Here is a 26,784-nt window from a genome sequence, read left to right as displayed (position 1 = left end):
AAATATGGAGTTAGTTTTGCGTCGGAATTGCGTCAAAAAAAAGACGCAATTCCGGCGCAAATAGAGTATAAATATGCCCCTTTGTCTTTTTCCACTATTACAATTAGATAAACATTCATTTTTCTACTCTGGAGAAACTTATTCACCAGCATTCCTATTTTTCATGGTGGTTCTGTATAATACAATGATGCTGTTCACAACAAAATTGGTTGTTACACACAGATAACTTTACTATTTTTTTAAATGTTTTGCCATGTACTTTTTTTGATGGTCCTTGTAATTTTCTTTACTTAGGTGCCAGTGTTCTCCTCAGTTCCATGGACCAGACTGTCAGCAGACTACATGTAGCTTCCATGGCCATGGATTTGCCTGGTTTCCGCCCCTGCGCCCTTGCACTGAGAATCGCTTCTCCTTGGAGTTTATCACTGAGGTTCCTGGTGGTCTTCTTCTTTACAGTGGCCCTTTGTCTGAGCCTGGGTATTTACATGACTCTATGTCAATAGGTAATACAACAGAAAAGATTCCCAAGAGCTACCTCTGCATTTTTTGAAAGATTATAAAAGTGATATTACAGACAGTCACGTACTCACAATGTCAAAACTGTTGATCTTGTACAATAAAAATTCTTGTTGTTTTTTTATTGAAATTATTTTTATTGGTTATCAGTTCTTCAAACAAATGCAAACAGTCAAACAAACAATTATGCATTGAGCATCAGTGCAAACAGATATTGGCAGCTGTATGTGCAAGAATCAAAAGTTCTTATTTTTAAGATAGAGGCACTTAACATCAGAAAGTGCTGACGGAAAGTTATGTCTAAAATGGGGAAGCTGATTTCTACACCTTGTAGAACTAAGACTGTGATGGACCTATTCTGTTACTGTTTCCACTGAAATCTGTGGTTATCCATCAGCTATGGATTAATCAGGTTTGATAGATGGCATGGACCATGGTTTTGACACTGGTATTTTTGTCAAAGGGGATGCTAGCTGTTCGTCAAGAAGCAGCAACAAAAGCAGCCAGATATATATTTCAGCAACAAAGTCATTTGATCATCGCTTCCTGTTCTTTGAAGCGGTATGAAGAAGAAAACCTAATGAAGATAATCACCAGTGTCTACAACCATGGCTGGCCTGCAAACCCAAAGCAGCCCTGCCAACTTTGTCAGACCAGCACCCCCCCCACCCCCGGAGGCGGAAGGGTCAGGTTTGCAGTGTGAAGCACTGCTGTTCTTGTTACTGGGGGCTGATATTGCCCATTACAACCAGTCTGGCCCTGCCTACAAATTTGCTTCTAAATAAACAACATTTGTGACTGCTTCTGGCCAAAACTGCAGTGGCTCTTGAACTATGAGTTCTTTTTCAGATAATGAGAAAGTACGAACCACATTCAGTGGGAAATTTTGTAACATTCTGTGCTGGGTTTGTTCCACAAAAGTGACACAAACTCAGCGCAGAGTGTTTTGTTGGGTATTACTTTGTAATGCAAATTCAGATTTGCACTGGAAAGTTTCCTAGAATAATGCAAAATAGTGCTGTGGGCTACTTTGCATCAAGTTGGTGTTCCATGAGCATTTCCACAAACTAACCCATGTTATTTTTTTAGTCAGAGCCCGGTCTACGATAAAAGTAGTTGTGACTTTGCGCCAAAAATTACACCACCTCAAGGCAGGCAGGCTTGAGAAATCTTTTATTTTTTCAAAGCCTTTCCTACTTTGCATGTGTGCTGTGCTGTACTGTACTGTACAGCACACATACAAAGTGTAAAAAGTATTAAAGCAAAGTTTTTGTACTGGGGGGTCCTCCTTCAATAAAAAACGTATACTTGATAGAACACACACTCTGTTGCACTATAGGGTAAAAGAGTGTGCGTTGGCGCATGGCAGCCTGAAGTGTGCCAGTTCCGGGGAGAAGAAAACAGCATCATACTGCAGTAGTTCTTCGTGCTCCCTTTCACACAACACAGTAAATTTGGTTGCTGTGTGAAAAGTTAGTAAATCACTCCTCATTCTGCAAGCACTGATCATTCCAATTGCATTGTTAACATTTCCAGAACTGAGCACTGTTGTGCTGTTAAAACTGTCTGCTACTAGTGGGTCTACAGTACTCATTGTGTCACCCATTTAGTCATATAAACATGTCTCAGGCCTGCCATTGATGCCTGTGGGTGCAGTTTTAAACTGACCTGGCAAGATAAACCTCTTGGCAGGTCTAAACTTCCCTTTTTAACACATGTAAGTAACCCCTAGGTTAGGCCCTACACAGCCCAGAGGGCAGGGTGTGGTATATCTAAAAGGTTCTACATGAACTTTTTAGTTTTACATGTCCTGATGGTGAAAAACTCCTAAATTTGTTGTTTTTTTAATGATACATTTTATTGGCCTTTTGAACTTGTTAACTCTTACAATGCATAAATTCAACAGAAAAAAGAAGGAAACACAACACAGTTCTGTGGCCATACCCATTTCCAGTGGTGCTCACTCAGCATGTCACCGGATAATATCATGAATTACAGGGTCCCAATATTGCCCTCAATTCCTTAGCCTCCCCAGTTGAATTTCTCCAGTGCCTGTCTCCCCCAAACGGTGCTTCCCCTGGTTATGTTATCCCATGCCATAGGTTTGCACCTCCACATCCAAGGATTGGAACTGGTCTTCATGGGATCCCTGCACAATCTAGCAGTAGCGGGCCCAGGTCCCCAAGACCCTCCTGTGCTTCTGTGGGCATCCACCGGCAGCGTATATAGATTTTACCAGTGCCATGCACCTATCTAGGCCTATCCGCCATTCCTCCGTTTATGGGGCATCTGCCAACTTCCAGTATCTGCGATGACTCTCTTAGCTACTATTAATCCTATCCATAATAGTGCCCTTTTGTATCTATTTCCCTTAATGTTGTCATAGATGTGTAGCAGAGTGAGGTGAGGATTGGTCTCTAGCGGCCACTCCAAGTCATTGCCCAGACAGGCCACAATTTCCATACAGAAAGGGGTAAGAGTCTGGCAGCTTCCACACCCTGTGGAGGAAGTCCCCCTCATGGGTTGTACAGCGTAGGCATAACGGTGAAGTGAAAACACCCATACTCCAGAGTTTAGAACATATGAGGTAGGCCATGTGTAGGTGCTTGAACAGTAAAAGTCGGAATTGGGCAGTTATCGCCACTTCTCTGTGGGGGCTTAGGGCCTCTTGCCAGTCATCATAATCTAATTGTTTGAGGTCTCTCCCCCAGCCTGCTTGCAGGACTGGAAAGGAGTCTGTATTATGTATGACCAATGATTTGTGTATTGTTGACAAGTTGTGCCATATCTGGCAGGGGTGCTAAAGAGTACCTTGGCCTCTAGGGGACTGAACTCAAGGAGCTCAGTCAGCCTGAATGTGTAGGGCTGAAGGGCATGCCTGAGTTTTAGGTAGCAGTACAATTGGGTTCTATGGAGTTCAAACTCCATCTGAAGGCTTGGAAAGGACTTAATGGTCATTCATGTCATGGCGTCTTACAGGGTGGAGCTACCAATAAGGTCCCACTCTCTGAAACCCTTCAGTGTCGACAGTTGTGGGAGCAAGCATCTGGTTCATAATGAGGTTTTCCCAGTAAGGCACCTTCTTCAGCCCTCTCCACTCAGTATGTAGTTCCAGAAATGGTATACCACCTGTGTCACCGGGGGAGCGGCAAGAGAAGAGGAAGAGGGCCTCTATACAAAAAGTGGAAAATCGGGGTTTCCCACATCTCCAAGGTGTAGGCCTGGTTGTCTCCGCGCCTGTGCACCACTTATTGAGCACAATCAAATGTGCAGCACTGTAGTACGATAGAAGGTCTGGTGTGGCCAGGCCCCCTTCAAAAGTGGACTTGTGGCACTTAGTCTTTGCAACTGCGGGTGGCTGACAGTTCCAGAGGAAACACTGCAGGGCTTCACTGAGGCATGTGAAGAAGCTCTTAGGTACAAGGTATGGGTAGTTTTGAAGTTAGTATAGTAGTTGGGGGGGGAGTCTGACCATTTATAGCTTGCCAACCTGCCCATGGGCGAAAGTGAAAGCACAGGCCAAAAGCCAAAGTCAATTTGCAATCGAGCCCATTGTGGTTGCTGGTTCTTCTTCCAAGCCTGACAACTGTCCTTGGTAAAGTAGGCCCTCAGGTATCAGAAGCCATCTGTATGTACCCGAAGGTCCTTGGCCCAAGACAATGTTTGTGTCTGCTGTGTAGACCATCGTAGTCTCCTAAGATTTGCAGGATCTGGAGTGCTTGTGGGTGCGGCAGGGATGTATCCGAAAGAAAGATCAGCACATTATTGATGTATAAATTGATCTCATCAGACGTGGCAGAACACCCCCCAGAGCCCCACATCTGAAGGTCCACCCGTATCCTCTCCACCAGCGGCTCTGTTGCTAGCACAAAGAGCAATTGGGGCACCCTTTTTGTGTGCCGCAATATTTGAGAAAGGCCTGAGATGTTGAGCCCCCAACCCGGACTCAGGCCATAAGATCAGTATAAAGGAGTTTGACCGAGCTGTTGAATTTGGGTCCAAAGTTCATTTTGGTGAGAAGGGCAAAAAGGTAGGGCCAATTAACCAAGACAAAGGCCTTACGAAAGTCGACCAGAAGCAGTGCTTTGTCATCTGGTATCTGGTCCTCTGGGACAAGTGCATTCTGCACTCTTCTATTATTCTGTTGTGTATCCTAACCCGGCATAAAGCCAAATTGATCCAGTTGGACCAAGGATCTGACCACCTCTAGCAGTCTGTTAGTGAGTGCTTTTGCCAAGATTTTGACTTAAATATTCAATAAGAAGACAGGGCGGTAGGAGGAGCAGTGGGTTGTGGGCTGACCCGGCTTTGGGATCACCACTATGTCTGCCAGGCGCAGGTCAAGTGGAAGTTGTCGCCCCCATGTACGACTCTCGAAACGTGTTTACGAGTACTGGATTCAATAATGTCCAGTACGCCTTCATTAATTCCACTAGGAACCCATTTGGACCCGGGTGTCTGCTTGATTGGTGTTGGGTCGAGGCCTCTCCCGGGTTCCACTGGGGTTAGGGAATCCTTGAATAAGTTTCAGTTATCAGGGGTGAGGCATGAGATGGCAGATCCTTAACAAAGGCATCCATGTCCGAATCAGAGGGCCAGAGTGTCTTAGAGTAGAGCGCGGTGTAGTAGGCTGCTAATTCAGCTGCTATTAGGGGTGTATCCATGATGTTCACATTGGTGTTGTCCACCAGCTGGCCCACTGGAGGGCGTGACGCCAGAAGCAAGCACAGGCTGCGGAGAGTTTTACCTGCTTTGTCTCCACAATGATAGATACAGCACTGCATTGCCTGCCACAACTGTCACGATTCTTCTAGGAATTACTGTCTAATTAAAGACTGGGTACATATAATGTTTCTCAGGAGGACCACCTCTGAGTCGTTGGCATATGGCCGTTCATTTGCCACCAATTGGCCTTCCCACTCCGCAGTCTCTTTTTGGGTGCATTGCTGTGCCCCTATTTGATAGGTGATGATGACCCCCCCACAGTATGGCTTTCAGTGCTTCCCACAGTATCCTGGTGATGCGATGTAGCCTTTATTATGTTTTATGTATTGTTCCATTTTCCTTTGGGAGGTGTTCTATTGTTTGCGGGTTCTCGAGGAGCCACGTATTGAACCTCCACCCGGTTGCCGCTGGACTAACCGTAATGTAAACTCGACTGGGGAAGTGGTCAGATAGCCCTCTGGCTAGTTTTCTTGTGCCTATTATCCAGGGGACTTAGAGGTGGGGAGGATGAAGTAGCCCGGGAAAAGAACACTTCATGGGTTCCTGAATAGCAAGTGTAGCCCCGCGTATTGGGGTGACAAACGCAAAGCGTCTGTCAGTGCTATGTTTTCTAAAAAGGAGGCCAGGTGTATTGCTTGAGTTGGGGTGTGTCCATGGTTTTTGACCTGTCCAGAACTAGGTTGCTCATCCCAATAAGGTTGCCCCCCAAGACCCAGCGCCCCAAGTTTTGCCATGTTGGATGGGTTGTTGGAACTGTTTCTGTGGGCTGAATAGTATAGTGTACTGTGTGTAAAATTCCCCCGCCACCCCAACAATACTTTGAGAATGTAAAGTACCTGTCACAGGGAATGGTAGGGACAGCTGCCAACTGAACATTTGAATTCTGAACTAATTCCTACTCCCCAACACCCAAATGTATTCCCCTTGAAAACAACCCATTGATGACTTAGGGACTAAAGAGTATGTATTTTGGGGCAGTGTAGGAGGCTGGCTCTCTATGTAGTGTGCAAAACCAAGCACACTGTGCAGAGAGTCTGCACATCTACACATGGGTTTACAGAGGTAAAAACTGGACCACCTAATGCTGTAATTTTTATGGTATCTTCTTTGAGCAGTTAGGCCAATCTTGGAGAAGTGCAAAGCATTTGTTGTACTCACAGTATCAATAAATGTGTAGACACACTCAAAGGTATAACACAAGACCAATTTACAAAAATACTTCAGATTTTTATAAACGTTTTAAGACCAAGATCATCATAATCTGGTAAGTACTTTTTAAGTTATGATTTTTCAAAGTTTGTAATATGTCTTGTTTCTGTGTGTAATTACGCACCATATGAATCAATGGGAGAAAACTTTAAAAATAATTATAAAATCAGGCAATGTGTTTACCAATGTCTCCTTTTGCTTTTAGGTCGAGGTCGTCAAGAGGTTCTGTGGGCTAGTCGTAGGAGTTTGGGTGGTTCCTGGAAGAGCTGCTGAAAGTCCTTGGAGCTGGTGCAGGACCACTGAGGGGAACCACATGGAAAAGCAATGCACAGGCGAACTTCAAGGTGAGTGCGGTGGGTCCCCTTGGAGTGTAGAGGTCACAAGAGGTGGAAGACCCTTAGAGCACAGCTGCTTCTCCAGTGCAGGGCCCAGGGAGGCAAGGTGTAGAGCAGATAGGTGAGCCAAGAGCTGTGCGCAAAGGTGCCCTTTGAAGAAGGAGGCAGGTCACTTTGAGGGTGGATTGCAGGCCAGCAGGACCACTCTGGGGGGTGATTCTTACTTGTCCTGAAGTCCCTCGACTGGAGCTTGCTCCAGGTCCTTTTGGAGTCCGAAGTGGACTTTTTTATGGGTGTCTTGACATTGGGGGTCCAGTACCCCAGGTTATTGCACAGTTCAGCCACTGGAGGTCGCAGTGCCACCACACTTAGCACACTTGCAGGATTTGTCCTCTGGGTCCGTCAAGTGAAATTTGGTCTGGCTGCAGTGTCTGGTTCTTTAGTCAGCGGCTGTCAGTAAACTGGAATTCACTGTTCTTTGGCTTCTTTTTTGCAGGGAGTGATGTCTTCACTCTGGTGGGAGATCCTTGGCAATTTTCAGAAGGGTGGAGGTCCCCTGGGATTTTGTAGAGTCCATTTGGTATCCGTGCAACCCCTCAGTGACGATTGTTGAGTCCTGGGTGCAGTAGGCAGGGTTCGGTGCCTTTTTCTTTGTGCAGCAGGAATGCAGTTCTTGAACCTTAGGTCTTCTTTGTTGCAGGCCTTCTTGTGTCCTTGGAATCTGATCTGCAGGTCTAGGAGTGCCCAATATATACTGCATTTAGTGGGTGTTTATGGGAGTACCTAATAGTGACCAATGGGTCATCTACTTTGGGGTGGCTACACCCACTGTGTGGCCACTTCCTGTGGGCAGAGGTCACTTCCCTATCCCTGATAGGCTATTTTCGTACCATGCAAGATGGAGGAAAATGAAATTAAGGGATCACCTCACATGCAACACCTTAGGGGTGGTGCAAGCTGCTGGTGGCCACTCCTTCTGTCCTTAGTGCATTTTCCTGCCGTTGCTCTTGCCATAAAGGTGGATTTGCAACAGGGGCAGCCATCTGCCAACAGGGGCAGCGTCCTCAACTCAATGGTCAACTGCACGGACCGTTTTCTGTAGGTGCGTGACAACTTCTTTTAGTGTGTGGAATCCTTGGTTTCAGACATGTGGCCCTCGGCCTCAGTGATCCTATCCACTGTGTTCCGCAGGTCTTGTCGATGAAGGGAGAGATCAATACTGAGATTGCCAAAGTTCCTTTACAGGGAGGTTCTAGAGTCCTGGATGGCATGGAGTATTGTGATCGCCAGTCAGGAAGGGGAGGGTGCACCCCAGGTGGCCACAGTGGTCAGGCTGGTCATCCTTGGGGGCCCTGTGCAGGCTTTGTGAATTTATCAATACATCCCTGGCCCTTGGCGGTGCTTCTTTCTTTCCCCATGTCCGAAGTGCACCTGGCTCCTTGGTTGCTGCAGTGTTGGAGTCAGTCTGTACTGGTGTGGTAATTCTTGGGTAGAACATCCGATCACCGCTGCCTTAGTCGAGGCAAGCCCTCAGAATGGTCCATTATGGACCCTGGCTGGTCCCCGTACCTCTTCTGCTCTGCTCTCTGATTAACACAGGGTAGAATTATCTGATTCGTCCCCCAGGGGCACCCCACTTTTACGAGGAGCAAGCTTGTTTCCCCTCTGAAGAGCCGAAACTGACGGTGTGTGGTTGGGTTGGTGGTCCCAGTAATTGGTTGTTTCTTGCCTCCAATATAGATTCTAAGTGTGGCCCAAAAGCCCCCTCGCACCCCATCCAAGGTGTGCCAAGGGCAGAGTGGGCCTGGGAAGGGAAGGATGCGCTTCATGGTCTGCCTTTCCAGACCCCAGCCTCCCAGTTCAAATGAATGGGGATGCCAAACTCGTGCCATGTGGCGGGGGGGCTGAACACCCTCCCCCTGCTCTATGCCTGGGGCAATTCCGTGCAGGCCGTATCTCCTAAATGTTGGGTCTGTCATCTCCCAGACCCCGGTCGGAGCGCGGTGGCCCTGCTTCCTGCAAACTGCCACCGGGCGTCTCAGGAGTCTCCCGCCTGGTAGCGCGGCCGGTTCCTCCATGGAGTGTGTCCTGGCACCAGTCTTTCTCGCCGTACATGGCCTATGCTTATCCTCGCTACTCCAGGCCGCCAGCAGCCACCTGTCTCACCGGGTCAGCACTGTCTCAGGGGCACGCTGCTGCTCCCTAGTGGAATGTGCCAGTACCTTGAGGCTTGGGGGAGTCGCCTCGCTCATGTCTCTTCTGGTGCCGGTCCTCCACTCGTCTAGGGTGACCACCCGTCCGTAAATTTCACGGACTGTCCGTAATTTCGCCCTGCTGTCCGTTGTCCGTGATGAAAGTCTTCACAGACAGCATTTGTCCGTAATTTTAGCCTTTCAACTAAAGGACAACGGAAGCGGGGCGAAATTACGGGCAGATCATTCTTCCCAGCTGGACTGCAAGGCAGGGAGTCTCCTGTGCTCTGAGGGAGGGGCAGACAGATAAGAATCAAACCTTCATGACAGGGGGTCTCCTTCCCTAAAGACATGCAAATGTGCCCAACTGGTAAATCTGCGAATACAAAGGGGCTTGAAAACCTGCATTGACTTTACTAAAAGGAGTCACTTAAAGTTTTCTGGTGGCAAAGATATTTCTTTTAGAGAGGTATTGTAATGGTGTTCTAAAGTGAACTGCGGGGTGTGTGGTTTTAATGGAGTGTTATAATTTTTTTTATACTAGGTGGGACTGAGTAGGGTGGCATAGAGTGCAGTGGAGTAGAGTGGCATACAATGGAGTAGCAGAGAGAGCAGTAGTGTAGAGTGGTGCAGTGGCATAGATTGCAAAGTAAACTGACGCTGCAGGGAGTGCAGTGGCGTAGTGTAGAGTGGTGCAGAGTAGAGCAAAGTGCTCTGGAGTGATGCAGAGTAGAGTGGCATAGAGTGCAGTGGCATAGAATGCAGTAGTACATAGTACATTGGTGTATAGTGCAGTGGTGGAGAGTGGAATGCTGCAGAGTAGAGTGTCAGTGCAGTGATGTAGAGTGGAGTAGAGTGGGACAGAGAGCAGTGGCGTAGAGTACAGTGTTACAGAGTAGAGGGCAGTGGCGTACAGTGCAGTTGTTTAGAGTGCATTGGCGCAGAGTGCAGTGGCAGAGAGTGGCATGGGGTAGAGTTACATAGAGTGCAGTGGAGTAGTGTGGCATACAATAGAGTAGCAGAGAGTGCAGTAATGCAGAGTGGTGCAGTGTCAGAGTGCAGAGTAGACTCGTGGCATAGAGTGCAGTGGTGTAGAGTGGTGCAGAGTGGAGTATTGTAGAGTGGTGTAGAGTGGAGTATAGTGCCTAGAGTGCAGTGGCATAGAGTAGAGTGGTGTAGAGTGCAGAGTTGCAGAGTAGAGTGTCAGTGCAGTGGTGTACAGGTTCTGGCAAGGCAAGAGAAAGCTGGGCATGATAACCCCGGATGGTGATCTGTTGAATGGTCAGTAGGAAACAATGAGCAGTGCATTAAGCCTTTCTTAAAAGTCTTTACTGGTAAACCCCATCTCATGCAGGGAGGTGGGCAGAAAGCCAGCGAGCCACCCATTGGACCTGTGCAGCTGAATAATAGCATTCTAAGACCAGAAGACCTAATCCACCCGCAGTCACAGTTAGCTTTAGAGTGGAAAGAGCTCCTGATGGCGCCACAGTGACCAAATCAGATGTGTGGCCTGTCTGAAGAAGGAATGAAGGACGAGCAGAGGAAGGTTTGCAAAATAATACTATCATTGGGGTAACACATCATCTTCACTAGTGCCACATGGCCTCTACAGAAAGCAGAAGAGAAGACCAAAAAGCAAACTGGGCTTGGAGGGACCGTTTGCTCTGCCGAGATTTTCTTCCTGGAAATCAGTGTAAGAATGGTAGATATTAATCATTAGGTATCAAAAGGTAACTGGTTCCCAGTTCAATCTGAGATCTAAATGTATATAAAGGCAAAAACAGTGCCATATTTCAAAGAAACACTAATTACATTTTAAAATTTGTAAATTGTGTTTGTGCAATTTACATCCCAAATATTTTGAAGATTCTATGTGTACTTGACACTTAGGGATAATCCAGATCTCTAGTTTGGCTTTTGCTCAATTTCAAAACCATATAAAGACATGGACAAAGCGGGCAATTGCCTTGCACAACCTTGCAAGGGGTCTGGCCCCTGCTCTCCCTTCAAAAGCACTAACAGGGGACCATTGTACCAGAAGAGTTTGCCAAGTTGGATGGGTGTTGCTTGTTCAACCACTTGACAGTGCCCCTTCTGTTTCGCTCCTGTGTGCAGAGACAATTCCCCAGGTTCCCAATACCTTCGAATAGTCTTGGTGGACCGATCTTGTCTGATTTTAGGAATTGTCCCACCTTGTACTTCTCTTCCCTATTTACCCAGTTCTTGGCAACAACCCTTTGAATTACTTGCCGTGGATCTCCCATTTGCTCTCGATTTCATCCTCCTCTTTTATTATCTTTGATTGGTAGTCCGGGCTCCCATTTCTGAGATAAATGTAGAGTCCCGGACATACACTCTAGTGCTGTGAGACCACCGACAAGTTATGGGTACATCACATCCTGATATTAGGTGTGAGACTGTCGCCCACACCATCTGCCCTGCCTCGTTAAGTTGAAAGTCCATGGGCGGTTGGGGTAAGCCAGATGTTTTTGTTCAATTTGTTTAAACTAGCATAAGGTTAATTACCTTAATGTTTCCCAAACTGTTTGCCAGGGGTTTTAAAATGTTCAGAAACATAATCAAAATGTTGTTGTTACTTTCTGTTCAGGAAAGATCGGGTAGATTTGGGTAGGGGTGATGGCCTTGCCGCAGTACTGAAGGGCATTAATTTACTACTGAACAAGGACGTAATGTGACACCTGAATGTAGCATACCAGGAGGCAATCACAAAAAGACCACAGTGAATAAATAGTGCTATGTTAAAAAAGAGTAAATAAATGCACTGACAACATAGTGAGGCATGGCCTCTCTTGCGTGTGTCTGTAAAACTGACGTTTGTTCTTGAATTTTTGTCCTGAATTTTGACCCTTTGTCCTGAATTTTTGTCCTGAATTTTGACCCTTTGTCCTGAATTTTTTACAGTCCTGTCCAGAATTTGCCTCAATGCCAGGTGGTCACCCTACACTCGTCAGCTGCAGCGTCTTCCGGCATCTGTGGTCCCAGGCACGTTGCGGGCCGTGTCGCATAACTGGTGACCAACACGCTGTAGTCACGGTTGAACGGCCATGCCACCGCAGCCATTGCCCCCGTCCGGGTCACTTTGCCCGCAGTTTACTTCATCATGTGAACGGGTTAGGATGGGAATGCTCGCACAGCTCGGAGAGGAGCTTCCACCATCTTCGGTGTTGAACTAATTAGACAACTGAAAAAAAAGAAAAATAGCAAGAAATTGTTTTACTTAAAACAGTCCTGAACAAAGTGACAAAATAAACAAATTCCAACCTTTAAAAGGCGTGCACTTACTTCAAACAAACTGGCTAAGGAACAACTTTCCATTTAACACCACCACTCACTACGCAGCTAGGAGAAAATAAAAAGGAGAGAAAAAATCCTTAAGTCGTAATTGAATTTGCAAACATGGAGTAGTCAATTATGTGAAGAAATGGCAAATACTCGCTGACTTAATATTCACCGATCACCTTGTAAAGCCAGTCCATCTTCAAAATAGTGCCACATCTCTTTGTCAGCTGTGACAAAAAAGAGACAAGAAAAGGAATCATTCAAACACCAATCACTAAACAAATTCAAAAGTAGAGCGGTAAGCCTCATAGTCCAGTTTCTAACAACTACATATTAATAATAATCGCCCGTCCGTTGGAAGCGGTGACGGAGATTTAGAAACAATGACAAAGCGTTTGAATTCTAAGAAGCCTTCCCAACCACACGTAACATTCTGGAGCAGCGGCCCCATTGATTAGGAATCCCAATGTTCGCCTGAAATTGCCGTCCATCTTTCCCTTCACTGCAATAGCGCTAATTTGAAAAAACGTTCCGTTATGGCCCTTTTATTAGGAACACGATATTTGCTCCCAAGTTCATAATACGGTCCATCATTCAATGAGCACTAGTTAGAACAGCCACTCCGTTTAGAACACTCGCCTAACCTAGTACTTACAATTTTTTGGTGGTCAAAAATACGGCTTCACACTGGCTCAAGCGTCTTTCCACCTGACAGTTGACATTGGTTGTACCAATGCTGGTTTTTATTGGTCAGAAGCATAGCTTCAAGCCGATGGTCAATGACCTTAAGTGTTCATAATTATACTGTTTCTTCGTTAGTTCTTTCTGACCAACGTTACATAATTATTTTATACTGTTCCGTCCTTAGTTCTTTATGACCAACATAACATGACCTAATGAAACCACATTTCTTTTGCTCTCTCCTTTCTTTAAAAGTAATCTGCATCTGACAGATAGAAAAGGGTGCATTATGGGTCTCGTAGTGAATGAACACAAATGGTTGCAAATAAACTCTCAAACCCTTCAAGTGTATATCCCAGAACTAGATCTCGTACTGGGTCCTATGATCAGGAAATTACTTTCCAAATTTTAGTAGACTGTTAAAACGTTTCTTAAAACAAAAAGTTATTAAATCAATAAGTGTGGCCACAATAAAATATGTAGCTTTGACCAGCAAAAATCAATAATTGTTTATATTAGTGTCAGTGAAGATGTTTTTTCTTCATTATTACTTTTAGAAGGTTGGTATTTTCTTGTCCTAACCATTTGGTGCCTGCAGCCTGTATCTTGTAGTTGGTCCTTGTGTATTGCTCCCAGAATATGAGACAAGGGGGGGAATAAGTATTGGGGGGATGGGCCATCTGTGACTGTCACTTACCACACTTGCACATCACAAAGCCTCTGTGTGAGCACACTTACAAAAGGGTTTGACACTAATCTTTTGTGACCACAGACAAGTTGTGGCCAGAGCAGGGAGGCACGAAACTCTAAGCACCTCTGGGGATGGAAACATCCAGAACCTTCTCCTACTTCAAAGCTGGCATAAAGTATACATATTGTGCCCACAGATCCAACTCTTCATTACACCTCTGACCATTGAAGACTCAGAAGGACCCCTGTGCTGCTCTGCAAAAAGGACTGTTACTCTGCTGCCCATCTGCCTGAGAAGGACTGGACCTGCATCTTGAACCCAGGACCACCAGAGTGACTCCAGGGGTTACTTGGCAGGCCTTCTGATCAGAGCCTTAGGGACAGAAAAGGCTCCAACCAACTTCAGCCCAGTACCTGGACTCTGCCTGTCATGAGTCTTTCCCACCCAAGTGGTGCCATCTGAGTCCCGGACCCTTGGAAGTGGGCCTGAAGGTGTTCTGCCAGGTCAGTTGTGGTCCCTGCAGACCGACACAGTGTGACGCATCGCTATGTAGTTCCTCAGAACTGCCACTGATACTGGACCTCATTTTGCAGTTCTGCAGCTCCTCGGAACTGCCACTGCACCACACATCTCGACGCAGGACATTGCATCACAGCCCACACCTCCTCAGGCAGTACCTCATATTGCAGCCCTGCAGCTCCTAGCAACTGATGTTGCATAACGCATCTCGACACAGGACCCCCTGCATCACAGCCTCGCTGCTTATTGGAACCGCCGCTGCACAACACATATTCCGTGCAGAACTTCACAACACGTCACTACCTTAAGGTGCTTTATTCAGATGGCCTAACTTGGTCCCTGTATGTGTCCCACACTCCATCACAAGACCTGGCCTGGCAGTTTGGGATGGACTGTTCCCATGTGGAACAGGGTCAAGACTGATTTGCATATGGCTGGGTCCAAACTGGAATGGCATGGCAAGCAAATAAACTCATGGATTAAACCCAGATCTGTGACAGGGTGTGAATGTATGATTTATTCTGCATTCTGTCCATCATCTGTTGTTTTCACACTCCATCACAGTCAGCCTAAACATGTGACGTTGTCCCAGTCTGGCACAACCAGACAATCACAATTGGTGCTGTGCTCTTCTAAGCACTGTTTTTACTTAAGCCTTTAAAATTGCATATCTCTGATTCTACTGATTGGAGTTTTGTTGTATTAGTCTCAAATAATTTATTACATTTATATCTATTTTTCTAAATTGGTGTGGAATTTTCCTGTGTTGTGGTTTCACTGTATTACTATTTGAAGTGCTGCATAAATACTTTACACATTGCTTCTAAGTTAAGCCAGACTGCTTTGTGCCAAGCTACCAGAGGGTTAAGCACAGGTTAATTTAGCATTTTCTTGTGACTTCACCCTGACATGAATTGTGGTTGCTGCTTGAGTAGTGTTTCACGCCCCTGCCCCAAACCCTCCCCCCTCCCAAAAAAAAAACGTAACCCAATTTCCTACCCCTGCAAATCCACATTTAAACAAATGTCACTTTGAAATTTGAACAATCCTACAATTTGATTGCGAGCTTGACTGGCGTCCGGCTGCCCCAGACATTATGGGGGTCATTCTGACTCCCGTCGGGCGCGCCCGGCGGGAGCCGCCAAAATACCGTACCGCGGTCGGAAGACCGCGGCGGGTATTTTGAGTTTTCCCCTGGGCTGGCGGGCGGCCTTCAAAAGGCCGCCTGCCAGCCCAGGGGAAAACGACCTTCCCACCATGAAGCCGGCTCATAATCGAGCCGGCGGAGTGGGAAGGTGCGACGGGTGCTACTGCACCCGTCGCGTATTTCACTGTCTGCTATGCAGACAGTGAAATACAAGCGGGGCCCTCTTACGGGGGCCCCTGCAGTGCCCATGCCATTGGCATGGGCACTGCAGGGGCCCCCAGGGGCCCCGCGACACCCCCTACCGCCATCCTGTTCCTGGCGGGCGAACCGCCAGGAACAGGATGGCGGTAGGGGGTGTCAGAATCCCCAAGGCGGCGCAGCATGCTGCGCCGCCTTGGAGGATTCTGACGGGCAGCGGAAAACCGGCGGGAGACTGCCGGTTTTCCTGCACTGACCGCGGCCAAAGCGCCGCGGTCAGAATGCCCTGCGGGGCACCGCCGGTCTGTCGGCGGTGCTCCCGCCGACCCTGGCCCCCTATATGTGACAGCCAGTAACCCAGAATTTATTGAGGACCTGGCATGTAAACTTAACAATTTGAATGGAATTTGAATGGTATGTAAATAACACTAAACCACCATTAACTATTTAAATTACATTTTCTTCCTCTGTTAGAACTTTCAAACGGGGTCCCGGTGCTGAAAATGAACCATGGAGCAAGTTCTCTAGTTATGACGTTCCCTAAAGAAGTAAATGTGGCTGACAGACAATGGCATCGCCTTGACATGAGAATCAGCAGGCAGGTTGGTTTCTTTTATAAATGAAGTTAGTATGGTGTATTTATTTGCTATTTCTATTGTGCAAACCAAGCCACAAGGCAGTAAAGTGCTGTACATGGTAGAATACCAGCATAAAGTCAACAAGTAAGCAGAGAGGAAGATGTAAGGTGCGTGGGGCTCAGCAAGGCTATGAAGAACTGTGCAAATGCTACAGTTAAATACAATATATTGCAATATGATACAGTTATTCCCCTAAATAATTTCACTTCCCTTTTACATATGAAGTCCCCCAGGGTTTCAAATATCTCCTGTTATCTTCAACTTTGACGTGGAGCTGTTTGGTGCTCTACTCACAAAAACAACATCAAAAGCCACTAATATGACAGTGATACACAACTGTACTTGAAAGTCTAGTATGCTTCAGACATCCAGTGCATCAAACAGTGCTTGTATATCATCCCCACATAGATGTCCAGCACCTGCCTGAAGCAGTACCCAACCAAGACCAACAAGCAAGATCTAGTACAAAACTGGCTCAATGACATGAAGCTTGACGGCTTCAAACCCCAACTTTCACTGAATGCACATCACTTGGATTTACCCAGAACACCAATCTCATCCTCAAGGAACACTTTGAATTGATTTGATTCCCAGTTTTATAAAGCGCTCAAATGTCTTGGGGTGTCTTGACCCTGCTACAGATTACAAGAATAAGAGGGTAGAAAAAAAACTGACCAAACTTTACTGGCTAAAAAGCCAGGTCTTGAGAAGTTTCCTGAAAGACAGTAAGTCTGAACAGCTCTTTAGGATCAGAGAGAGCCGATTCCAAAGTTCAGTTGTCCTCAGAAAGAAGCTCCTGGCCCCTCAAGTTACTCATTTAACCTTCGATAGGGCTAAGTACTTGGCTGACTATGATCTTTAAGTGTCCGGGATGGAGTACACCACAGAAATCTATCTTGGAAATAGCCCAGACTAATGTTGTGAAGAGACTTAAACGCAATATGAAGAGCTGTAAACTGTAACCTCTTGGCCCACTGGGAGCCAGTGCAACTTAATCAATGCCTGCGACATGGCTTGATGTTTCGGTTTGCGTAACAAGAGGTGAGTGGCCACATTTAGCAACATCTGGAGTCTGTATAAGAAAAGGCAAGGAGGGTAATCACAGTTTTTCAAAGATCCAGTGGAGAAAAAGGGTTGATTTTTCGGATTATTTTTAATGTGAAGAATAACAAGGAGGCTAGAAAATTGACCTGATGTTCAAGATAAGCCTGGCATCAAAAATAATCCCCACGTTTCTCACTTTCTCAGTTGGTGAGTGGAAAGACCCCAATTCCAGAGGCCACCAGTTAGGTGACCAGAAAGAACTGTCCCTACCCAGAAGAAGAACCTCTGTTTTTCTAGAGTTGAGCTTTAAACAATTTCGCCTCATCCAGTTATCATTTTGAGACATGCAAGAGGTAAATCTCAGGGCGATGTCCACTAAATTGGAGGATACTGATACCACAATCTGGGTATCATCGGCATATGACACTACAGAGAAACCAAAGATTTTGATTAGTCTCACCAAGGGAGTAATATAAAGATTGAAAAGCGTAGGGTTTAACGATGAGCCCTGTGGCACTCAACATGGCAGACAAAATTGTTCAGAGGGGAACTCTCCCTGAGCAACCTGTTGGACTCTTTCAGTAAGGAAGGATTTGATCAGATTAACCCCTTAGCTGCTGGGCCTCTCCCCCCGCCCCCCCTGCTGAGCCCCTTTTTGGTTATTTGGGGTAGTTTGTGCTTAGGCCTTCATAACTTTATGTCCACATAAGGTATCCACGCCAAATTTTCGGCCTTTTTTTCCAACATCCCAGAGATCCTAAAGGTACCCAGAGATTGTGGGCTCCCCTGGAGGAGGCCAAGAAATTAGCCAAAATACAGCTAAAATATTGTTTTTTTTCTCAAGAAGAATGGGGAAAAAGGGCTGTTGAAGAATAAATGTTGTTTTGTTCCTAAAAATGACATCAACAAAGGGTTTCTGGTGCTAAAATCACCATCTTCCCAGCTTTCAGGAACAGGCAGACATGAATCAGAAAACCACATTTTTCAACACAATTTTAGCATTTTACTGGGACATACCCCATTTTTACTATTTGTTGTGCTTTCAGCCTCCTTCCAGTTAGTGACAGAAATGGGTGTGAAACTAATGCTGGATCCCGGACAGCTAAACATTTCTGAAAAGTGGACAAAATTCTTAAATCAGCAAGGGGTCATTTGTGTAGATCCTTCAAGGTTTCCCTACAGAAAGTAACAGCTAAAATAAAAAGATATTGAAATTGAGGTAAAAAAAGAGCCATTTCCAGCCATGTTTTGTTTTATAACTTTTTCCAGCTATGGCAGATTTTTTAAAGCAATATACAGTTAAGTCTGTTGGACTCTTCTGGTTGCGGGGATATATAGGGCTTGTAGGTTCATCAAGAACCCTAGGTACCCAGAGCCAATAAATGAGCTGCACCTTGCAGTGGGTTTTTATTGTATACCGGGTATACAGCAATTCATTTGGTGAAATATTAAAGACTGAAAAATAGGTATCAAGGAAACCTTTGTATTTCCAAAATGGGCACAAGATAAGGTGTTGAGAAGCAGTGGTTATTTGCGCATCTCTGAATTCCGGGGTCCCCATACTAGCATGTGAATTACAGGGCATTTCTCAAATAGACGTCTTTTTTTACACACTGTCTTACATTTGGAATGAAAAAATGTAGAGAAAGACAAGGGGCAATAACACTTGTTCTGCTATTCTGTGTTCCCCAAGACTCCTGATAAAAATGGTACCTCACTTGTGTGGGTAGGCCTACTGCCTGCGACAGGAAATGCAACATGGACACATCACATTTTTACATTTAATTCTGACCTGTTTTTTGGAAAGTGCCTGGCTGTGGTCCTTGGCCTCTAGCTCAGCCGGCACCTATGGAAACATACCAAACTTGTGCATTCTTTCAAACTATACACCAAGGGGAATCCAGGATGGGGTGACTTGTGGGGGTCTCACCAGGTTATGTTACCCAGAATCCTTTGCAAACCTCAAAATCTAGCAAATAAAACACTTTTTCTCACATTCAGTGCTGCAACGTTCTGGAATCTGAGAGGAGCCACAAACTTCTTCCACCCAGCATTCCCCCAAGTCTCCCGATAAAAATGGTACCTCACTTGTGTGGGTAAGCCTAGTGCCCGCGACAGGAAATGCCCCAAAACACAATGTGGACACATCACATTTTTCCAATGAAAACGGACATGTTTTTTGAAAAGTGCATAGCTGTGGGTTTTGGTTTCTAGCTCAGCTGGCACCTAGGGAAACCTAGCAAACCTATATATTTTTGGAAACTAGACACCTAGAGGAATTCAGAATGGGTGACTTGTGGGGTTCTCACCAGGTTCTATTACCCAAAATCCTTTGCAAACCTCAACATTTGGCAAGAAAACACTTTTTCCTCACATTTTGGTGATGGAAAGTTCTGGAATCAGAGAGCAGCCACAAATTTCCTTCCACCCAGCATTTCCCCAAGTCTCCTGATAAAAATGGTACCTCACTTGTGTTGGTAGGCCTAGTGCCCGTGACAGGAAACGCGGCAAAACGCAACATGGACACATACAATTTTTACATTGAAAACCGACTTGTTTTTTGGAAAGTGCCTAGCTGTGGATTTTGGTCTCTAGGTCAGCTGGTAGCTAGGAAAACCTACCAAACCTGTGCATTTTTTTAAACTAGACACCTAGGGGAACCCAGGATGGGGTAACTTGTGGCGCTCTCACCAGGTTGCGTCACTCAGTATTTGGCAAAAAACACTTTCTCCTCACATTTTGGTGATAGAAAGTTCTGGAATTTGAGAGGAGCCACAAATTCCTTCCACACAGCATTCCCCCAAGTTTCCTGATAAAAATGGTACCTCACTTGTGAGGTTAGGCCTAGTGCCCGTGTCAGGAATAGATCACATAACGGTCAATGTTGGTCCTTACATGAGGACAACTGTTGACCCTGGGGTGATCCATTCCTGACACAGGCACTAGGAACAGGCACTCAAGTGGGTTAGCATTTTTATCAGGACAGGTGGGGAAACACTGGGTGGTAGGAATTTTGTGGATCCCAGCATATTCCTGTAGTTTGTGTGACAGAAATGCAGGAAAAAAATAGAGTTTTTATTCAACATTTCATCTTTGTAGGGTATTCTGGGTAAGAAAACTTTGGGGAATCCACACAAGTCACACCTCTGTGGACTCCCACGGATGTTTAGTTTCCAGAAATGTCTGGATCTGGTAGGTTTCCCTATATGGCCGCCGAGCCCAGGACCAAAAACACAGATGCGTGCCTTACAAAACCAGGTTGTTTTGTGATAGATAATTTTGATGTCTCCACAGTATGATTTGGGAGGTGGAATTTGGGACTGAACTAAAGTGGGGAGCTCCCAAGAGAGCACTCTCTCTGTGCTTGCAGCCACACGCACCTGCTCTCTGGGTTGGGCTAACCCCCTATTGTCCCGCTGCACAGACTGTACTTGCGAAGGGACAGCAGGACTGTCTTCATCACCTCCCTCATAATCACTGGAAGAGGAGTTATTGAATGGGACTCCTCTGACTGAACATTCACTCCCAGAGTCTGCGCCATTGTCCTATCCCTCAGATGCTGACTCAGTATCTGTTGTCTCAGTCTCTGATCCTACGTCAGAGCTGTCCTCTTTAACCCGAGTTAGGGCTTGAGCAGCAGGCATCCAACGAGATGCCATCTCTGCTACTTGCTAAACTGTTGCTCTAAAACACTAGCCTACGTAGACAGTCACAAAATTGCTGGTGGGTGGGTGTGTGATACCTGCAACAGTATGGGTCACATTACCTTCGTTTCTTCCCTCAATCAGCATGTTCTCTCAAGACACTCAAAAAACAAAAAAGACATAATACTACTTCACCTTGTCACATACCAATCGTCACAGACTTTAGTGCCTCTAGCGCCCAGTCCAGCAATCATTATTGGCTCTCCCACTCCCATTACCTCCTCCTATGATTCCCTCACTAGCACACAGAAAAAGTACCTTTCATCTCTCCATAGCCCCCCTCGCACATACATTTCATTTGTATTATAGTGCAGGTAATGGCTGGCTTTACTAATCAACTCAGCTATTCACATATAATACAGTTTTGATCCTTGCTGTAGGCATATAAACCTTCTGCGCTACTTTATGGCATCAAAACTACCACTAGACAAAAGTCGGATCCTTTTCTAGCAGAAACATAATCACAAAAGTTACTTGACTTTTTATTGCTGTTTAAAAGCTACAGTTGAAATGCGTCAGTTGAAGTATGTGCATTGCTTTCAAGATGCAAGCTGTGACTGCAAGAGAACTGGTGGTGAATATATATATATATATATATATATATATATATATATATATATATGTTCGATGGCATGTGTAGCTGCAGATACACATGCTGTGCATATCCCGCCATCTGGTGTTGGGCTCGGAGTGTTACAAGTTGTTTTTCTTCAAAGAAGTCTTTTCGAGTCACGAGATCGAGGGACTCCTCCCATTTCGGCTCCATTGCGCATGGGCATCGACTCCATCTTAGATTGTTTTCTTTCCGCCATCGGGTTCGGAAGTGTTCCTCTTCGCTCCGTGTTTCGGTTCGGAAAGTTAGTTAGATATCGGAAAATTCGACGGTATTGTTTGCGTTCGGTATCGGGTTAGGGAACTCAGATCGACACCGAATTTGGAAGAGCTCCGGTGGCCCTTCGGGGTTTCGATTCCCGGTCGGCCCGACCACGTGCGTCTACAAGACTAATGGAACGGACCCCATTCCGCTTCTGCCCCTAATGCCACAACAAGTATCCTTACACAGATCAACATTTGGTCTGTAATTTGTGTTTGTCTCCCAACACAAAGAGGATACCTGTGAGGCCTGTCGAGCGTTTCAGTAGAGGAAAACGCTGAGGGACCGGAGAGCAAGAAGGCTTCAAATGGCATTGGCGCCGTCAGGACACCACAACTTGGAGGAAGAAGAAACCTTCTCCATTGCTGACTCGGACGCGGACGAGGCCGAAACAGAATAGACGCCGAAAACCGTGAGTAAAACAGCCCCGGCCAAAACTCATGTAAACATCATCAAAGCCCAGGGGACGCCACCGTTGGCAGGCCATGGCTTAACCCGAAAAATCGGTGACCGTCCATCTGCACCGAAAAAGGGCACACATGTGTCGAAGTCATCCGACTCCGGTCGAGATACCGGCACAGAACAGACTCGGCCCAAGACACTGGTTCAGAACAATCTCGACATCGAGATACCGGCACCGAGATGAGTCGGCACCGTGAGATCGGAACACCGAAACTCAAAAAAGTGGCTTCGGAGCCGGAAAAGACTGTTGAAAAGGTTTCGATACCGAAACATCCGGCTTCGGAGCCGAAAACAAGTTCCTACACCGAGGAACAAGGGCTTTCCGCACAAATGCAAAGCCATAAATTCGGACAAGAGCTAGAAGCAGGGGAGCCAGATTATACACAGAGAAGGCCCCATATCCAAAAGGAGACGGGGAAGATAAGAACTCTCCCTCCTATAAGGATGAAAAGGAAACTTGCTTTCCAAGATAAAGATAAACAACCACAGGCGGCAAAACAAGTAACTCCGCCACCATCACCACAACGCTCACCGCAACCATCACCAATTACTACCCCACCTATGATGCAGTCTCCAACGCACACAGGGATGAGCCAAGATGACCCAGATGCATGGGATCTTTATGATGCGCCTGTGTCAGATAATAGTCCTGACTGTTATCCAGCAAGACCATCACCACCTGAAGACAGTACGGCTTACACACAGGTGGTGTCCAGAGCAGCTGCTTTTCACAACGTGACACTGCACGCTGAACCGATTGAAGATGACTTTTTATTTAATACTCTGTCGTCCACACATAGCCAGTACCAGAGTCTTCCGATGTTACCGGGAATGTTGAAACACGCAAAGCAAGTATTTCAAGAACCCGTAAAAGGCTGGGCCATCACTCCTAGGGTGGAGAAAAAGTACAAGCCTCCCCCAACAGACCCTATATACATCACGCAGCAACTGACACCTGACTCAGTAGTAGTAGGCGCAGCACGTAAAAGGGCGAATTCACACACCTCCGGAGATGCACCACCACCCGACAAAGAAAGTCGCAAGTTCGACGCAGCGGGGAAAAGAGTGGCAGCACAAGCAGCCAATCAATGGCGTATTGCCAATTCACAGGCTTTGCTGTCAAGATATGACAGAGCCCACTGGGATGAAATGCAGCACTTTATTGAACATCTGCCCAAAGAATTCCAAAAGCGTGCACAACAAGTGGTGGAAGGGGGCCAAAGTATCTCGAATAACCAGATACGATCGGCAATGGACGCAGCAGACACAGCTGCAAGAACTGTAAATACAGCTGTCACAATTCGGAGACATGCATGGCTACGCACCTCAGGATTCAAGCCCGAAATCCAACAGGCTGTGCTTAATATGCCTTTTAATGGACAGCAGTTGTTTGGGCCGGAAGTGGACACAGCTATCGAGAAACTGAAAAAGGATACAGATATGGCCAAGGCCATGGGCGCGCTCTACTCCCCACATAGCAGAGGCACATTTAGGAAGACACAATTTAGAGGGTGGTTTCTGGGCCAAACCACAGAACCCTCAACCTCACAAACCAAGCCCACATACCAGGGCCAGTATCAGAGAGGAGGCTTTCGGGGACAATACAGAGGTGGACAGTTCCCTAAAACTAGAGGGAAGTTCCAAAGTCCAAAGACCCCTCAAAACAAACAGTGACTTTAGTGTCACAAATCCCCAACACATAACACCAGTGGGGGGGAGACTAACAGATTTTAACCAAAATTGGGAGGAAATAACAACAGACTCGTGGGTCCTAGCCATCATCCAACATGGTTATTGAATAGAATTCCTACAATTACCAACAAATGTGCCTCCAAAAACAGACAACATGTCCAAACAACACATGGATCTATTACAGCTAGAGGTCCAAGCGTTGTTGCAAAAAGATGCAATAGAACTAGTACCCAATCATCAGAAAGGAACAGGGGTTTACTCCATGTACTTTCTCATACCCAAAAAGGACAAAACTCTAAGACCCATATTAGATCTCAGAACACTAAGGCGGTGATTCTAACGCCGCCCGCCATGCGGTTACCGCCAAATGACCGCACCGCGGTCACAAGACCGCGGCGGCCATTCTGGCTTTCTCGCTGTGCTGGCGGGCGACCGCCAAAAGGCCGCCCGCCAGCACAGCGGGAAAGACCCAGCAACGATGAAGCCAGCTCCGAATGGAGCCGGCGGAGTTGCTGGAGTGCGACGGGTGCAGTAGCACCCATCGCGAATTTCAGTGTCTGCTAGGCAGACACTGAAATTCTTTTTGGGGCCCTCTTACGGGGGCCCCTGCAGTGCCCATGCCATTGGCATGGGCACTGCAGGGGCCCCCAGGGGCCCCGCGGCACCCCCTACCGCCATCCTGTTCCTGGCGGGAGACCCGCCAGGAACAGGATGGCGGTAGGGGGTGTCAGAATCCCCATGGCAGCGGGAAGTCGGCGGTACACCACCGACTTTCCGTTTCTGGCCGCGGCTGAACCGCTGCGGTCAGAATGCCCAGCGGTGCACCGCCAGCCTGTTGGCGGTGCTACTGCGGTCATTCGCCCTGGCGTTTTTTACCGCCAGGGTTAGAATGACCACCTAAATCTTTACATCGAATCAGATCACTTTCACATGGTGAAACTTCAAGACGTAATCCCCTTGCTCAAACACCAAGACTACATGACTACATTAGATCTCAAGGATGCGTACTTCCATATACCCATACATCCTTCACACAGGAAATACTTAAGGTTTGTAATCCAAGGAGTACATTACCAGTTCAAAGTGTTACCATTCGGGATAACAACAGCACCAAGGGTATTTACAAAATGCCTTGCAGTAGTAGCGGCACATATCAGAAGACAGCACATACACGTATTCCCGTATTTAGACGATTGGTTAATCAAAACAAACACACAAGAACCGTGTTTTCAACACACAAAATACGTCATAGAAGCCCTTCACAAACTAGGTTTCTCACTAAACTACCAAAAATCACACCTACAGCCGTGTCAAATACAACAATATCTGGGAGCAACAATCAACACAAAAAAAGGGATTGCCACTCCAAGTCCACAAAGGGTACAAGCATTCCAAAACGTAATACAAAGCAGGCACCCAAACCAGAAGTATCAGGTAAAATTAGTGATGAAACTACTAGGCATGATGTCCTCATGCATAGCCATTGTCCCAAACGCAAGATTACACATGCGGCCCTTGCAACAGTGCCTATCAACACAATGGACACAAGCACAGGGTCAACTACAAGATCTAGTGTTGATAAACCGCCAAACACACACCTCGCTACAATGGTGGAATCATATAAATTTAAATCAAGGGCGCCCTTTCCAGGACCCAGTGCCTCAATACGTGATCACAACAGATGCTTCCATGGTAGGGTGGGGAGCACACCTCGACCAACACAGCATCCAGGGACAATGGGACACTCAGCAGAAACAACTTCACATAAATCATCTAGGACTACTAGCAGTGTTTCTAGCGTTGAAAGCATTTCAACCGCTAATAGGCCACAAACACATTCTTGTCAAAACAGACAACATGACAACAATGTATTACTTAAACAAACAGGGAGGCACACACTCATCACAGTTGTGTCTCTTAGCACAAAGGATTTGGCATTAGGTGATTCACAATCACATTCGCCTAATAGCGCAATACATACCAGGAATTCAGAACCAGTTGGCAGACAATCTCAGTCGAGATCACCAACAGATCCACGAATGGGAGATTCATCCCCAGATACTACAAACCTACTTCAAAAACTGGGGTGTGCAAATAGACCTATTCGCAACAAAAGAAAACGCAAAATGCCAAAGCTTCGCATCCAGGTACCCACAGCCTCACTCCAAGGGCAATGCGTTATGGATGAGTTGGTCAGGGATATTTGCTTACGCTTTTCCCCCTCTCCCACTCATTCCGTATCTAGTAAACAAACTGAGTCAAAACAAACTCAAACTAATACTAATAGCACCAACTTGGGCACGACAACCTTGGTACACAACACTACTAGACCTGTCAGTAGTGCCTCATATCAAACTACCAAACAGACCAGATCTGTTAACTCAACACAAACAGCAGATCAGACACCCGAATCCAGCATCGCTCAATCTAGCAATCTGGCTCCTGAAGTCTTAGAATTCGGACATCTAAACCTCACACAGGAATGTATGGAGGTCATCAAACAGGCTAGAAAACCTACTACAAGACATTGCTACGCAAATAAATGGAAACGATTTGTTTATTACTGTCATAATAATCAAATTCAACCATTACACGCGTCCGCTACACACATTGTAAGCTACTTACTACACTTACAAAAATCTAAGTTAGCTTTTTCATCCATTAAAATACATCTCACAGCAATTTCAGCTTATCTCCAAATTACACATTCAACTTCACTATTTAGGATCCCAGTCATAAAAGCTTTTATGGAGGGTCTAAAAAGGATCATTCCACCGAGAACACCACCAGTTCCTTCGTGGAACCTCAATATTGTATTAAGAAGACTCATGGAACCACCATTCGAACCCATGCACTC

The 26,784-nt window shown here is 46.2% G+C and overlaps 1 protein-coding gene across 1 annotated transcript in view; it reads left to right on the top strand.

Annotated features, from left to right (window-relative positions):
* Positions 1-26,784, top strand: part of LOC138268205 (neural-cadherin-like) — a 506,556-nt gene that overhangs the window by 374,949 nt on the left and 104,823 nt on the right. Inside the window, exons 23-24 of the mRNA XM_069217644.1 lie at positions 295-503; positions 15,988-16,115. Of these exons, the coding sequence (XP_069073745.1) occupies positions 295-503; positions 15,988-16,115 (337 nt within the window). The remainder of the gene's footprint in view (positions 1-294; positions 504-15,987; positions 16,116-26,784) is intronic.

This window comes from Pleurodeles waltl, chromosome 12 (genome assembly GCF_031143425.1).
Source record: "Pleurodeles waltl isolate 20211129_DDA chromosome 12, aPleWal1.hap1.20221129, whole genome shotgun sequence".
In the NCBI taxonomy this organism is placed as follows: Eukaryota; Metazoa; Chordata; class Amphibia; order Caudata; family Salamandridae; genus Pleurodeles; species Pleurodeles waltl.
Note: the sequence above shows the minus strand (reverse complement) of the source record. Positions and strands in the feature narration are given on the sequence as shown.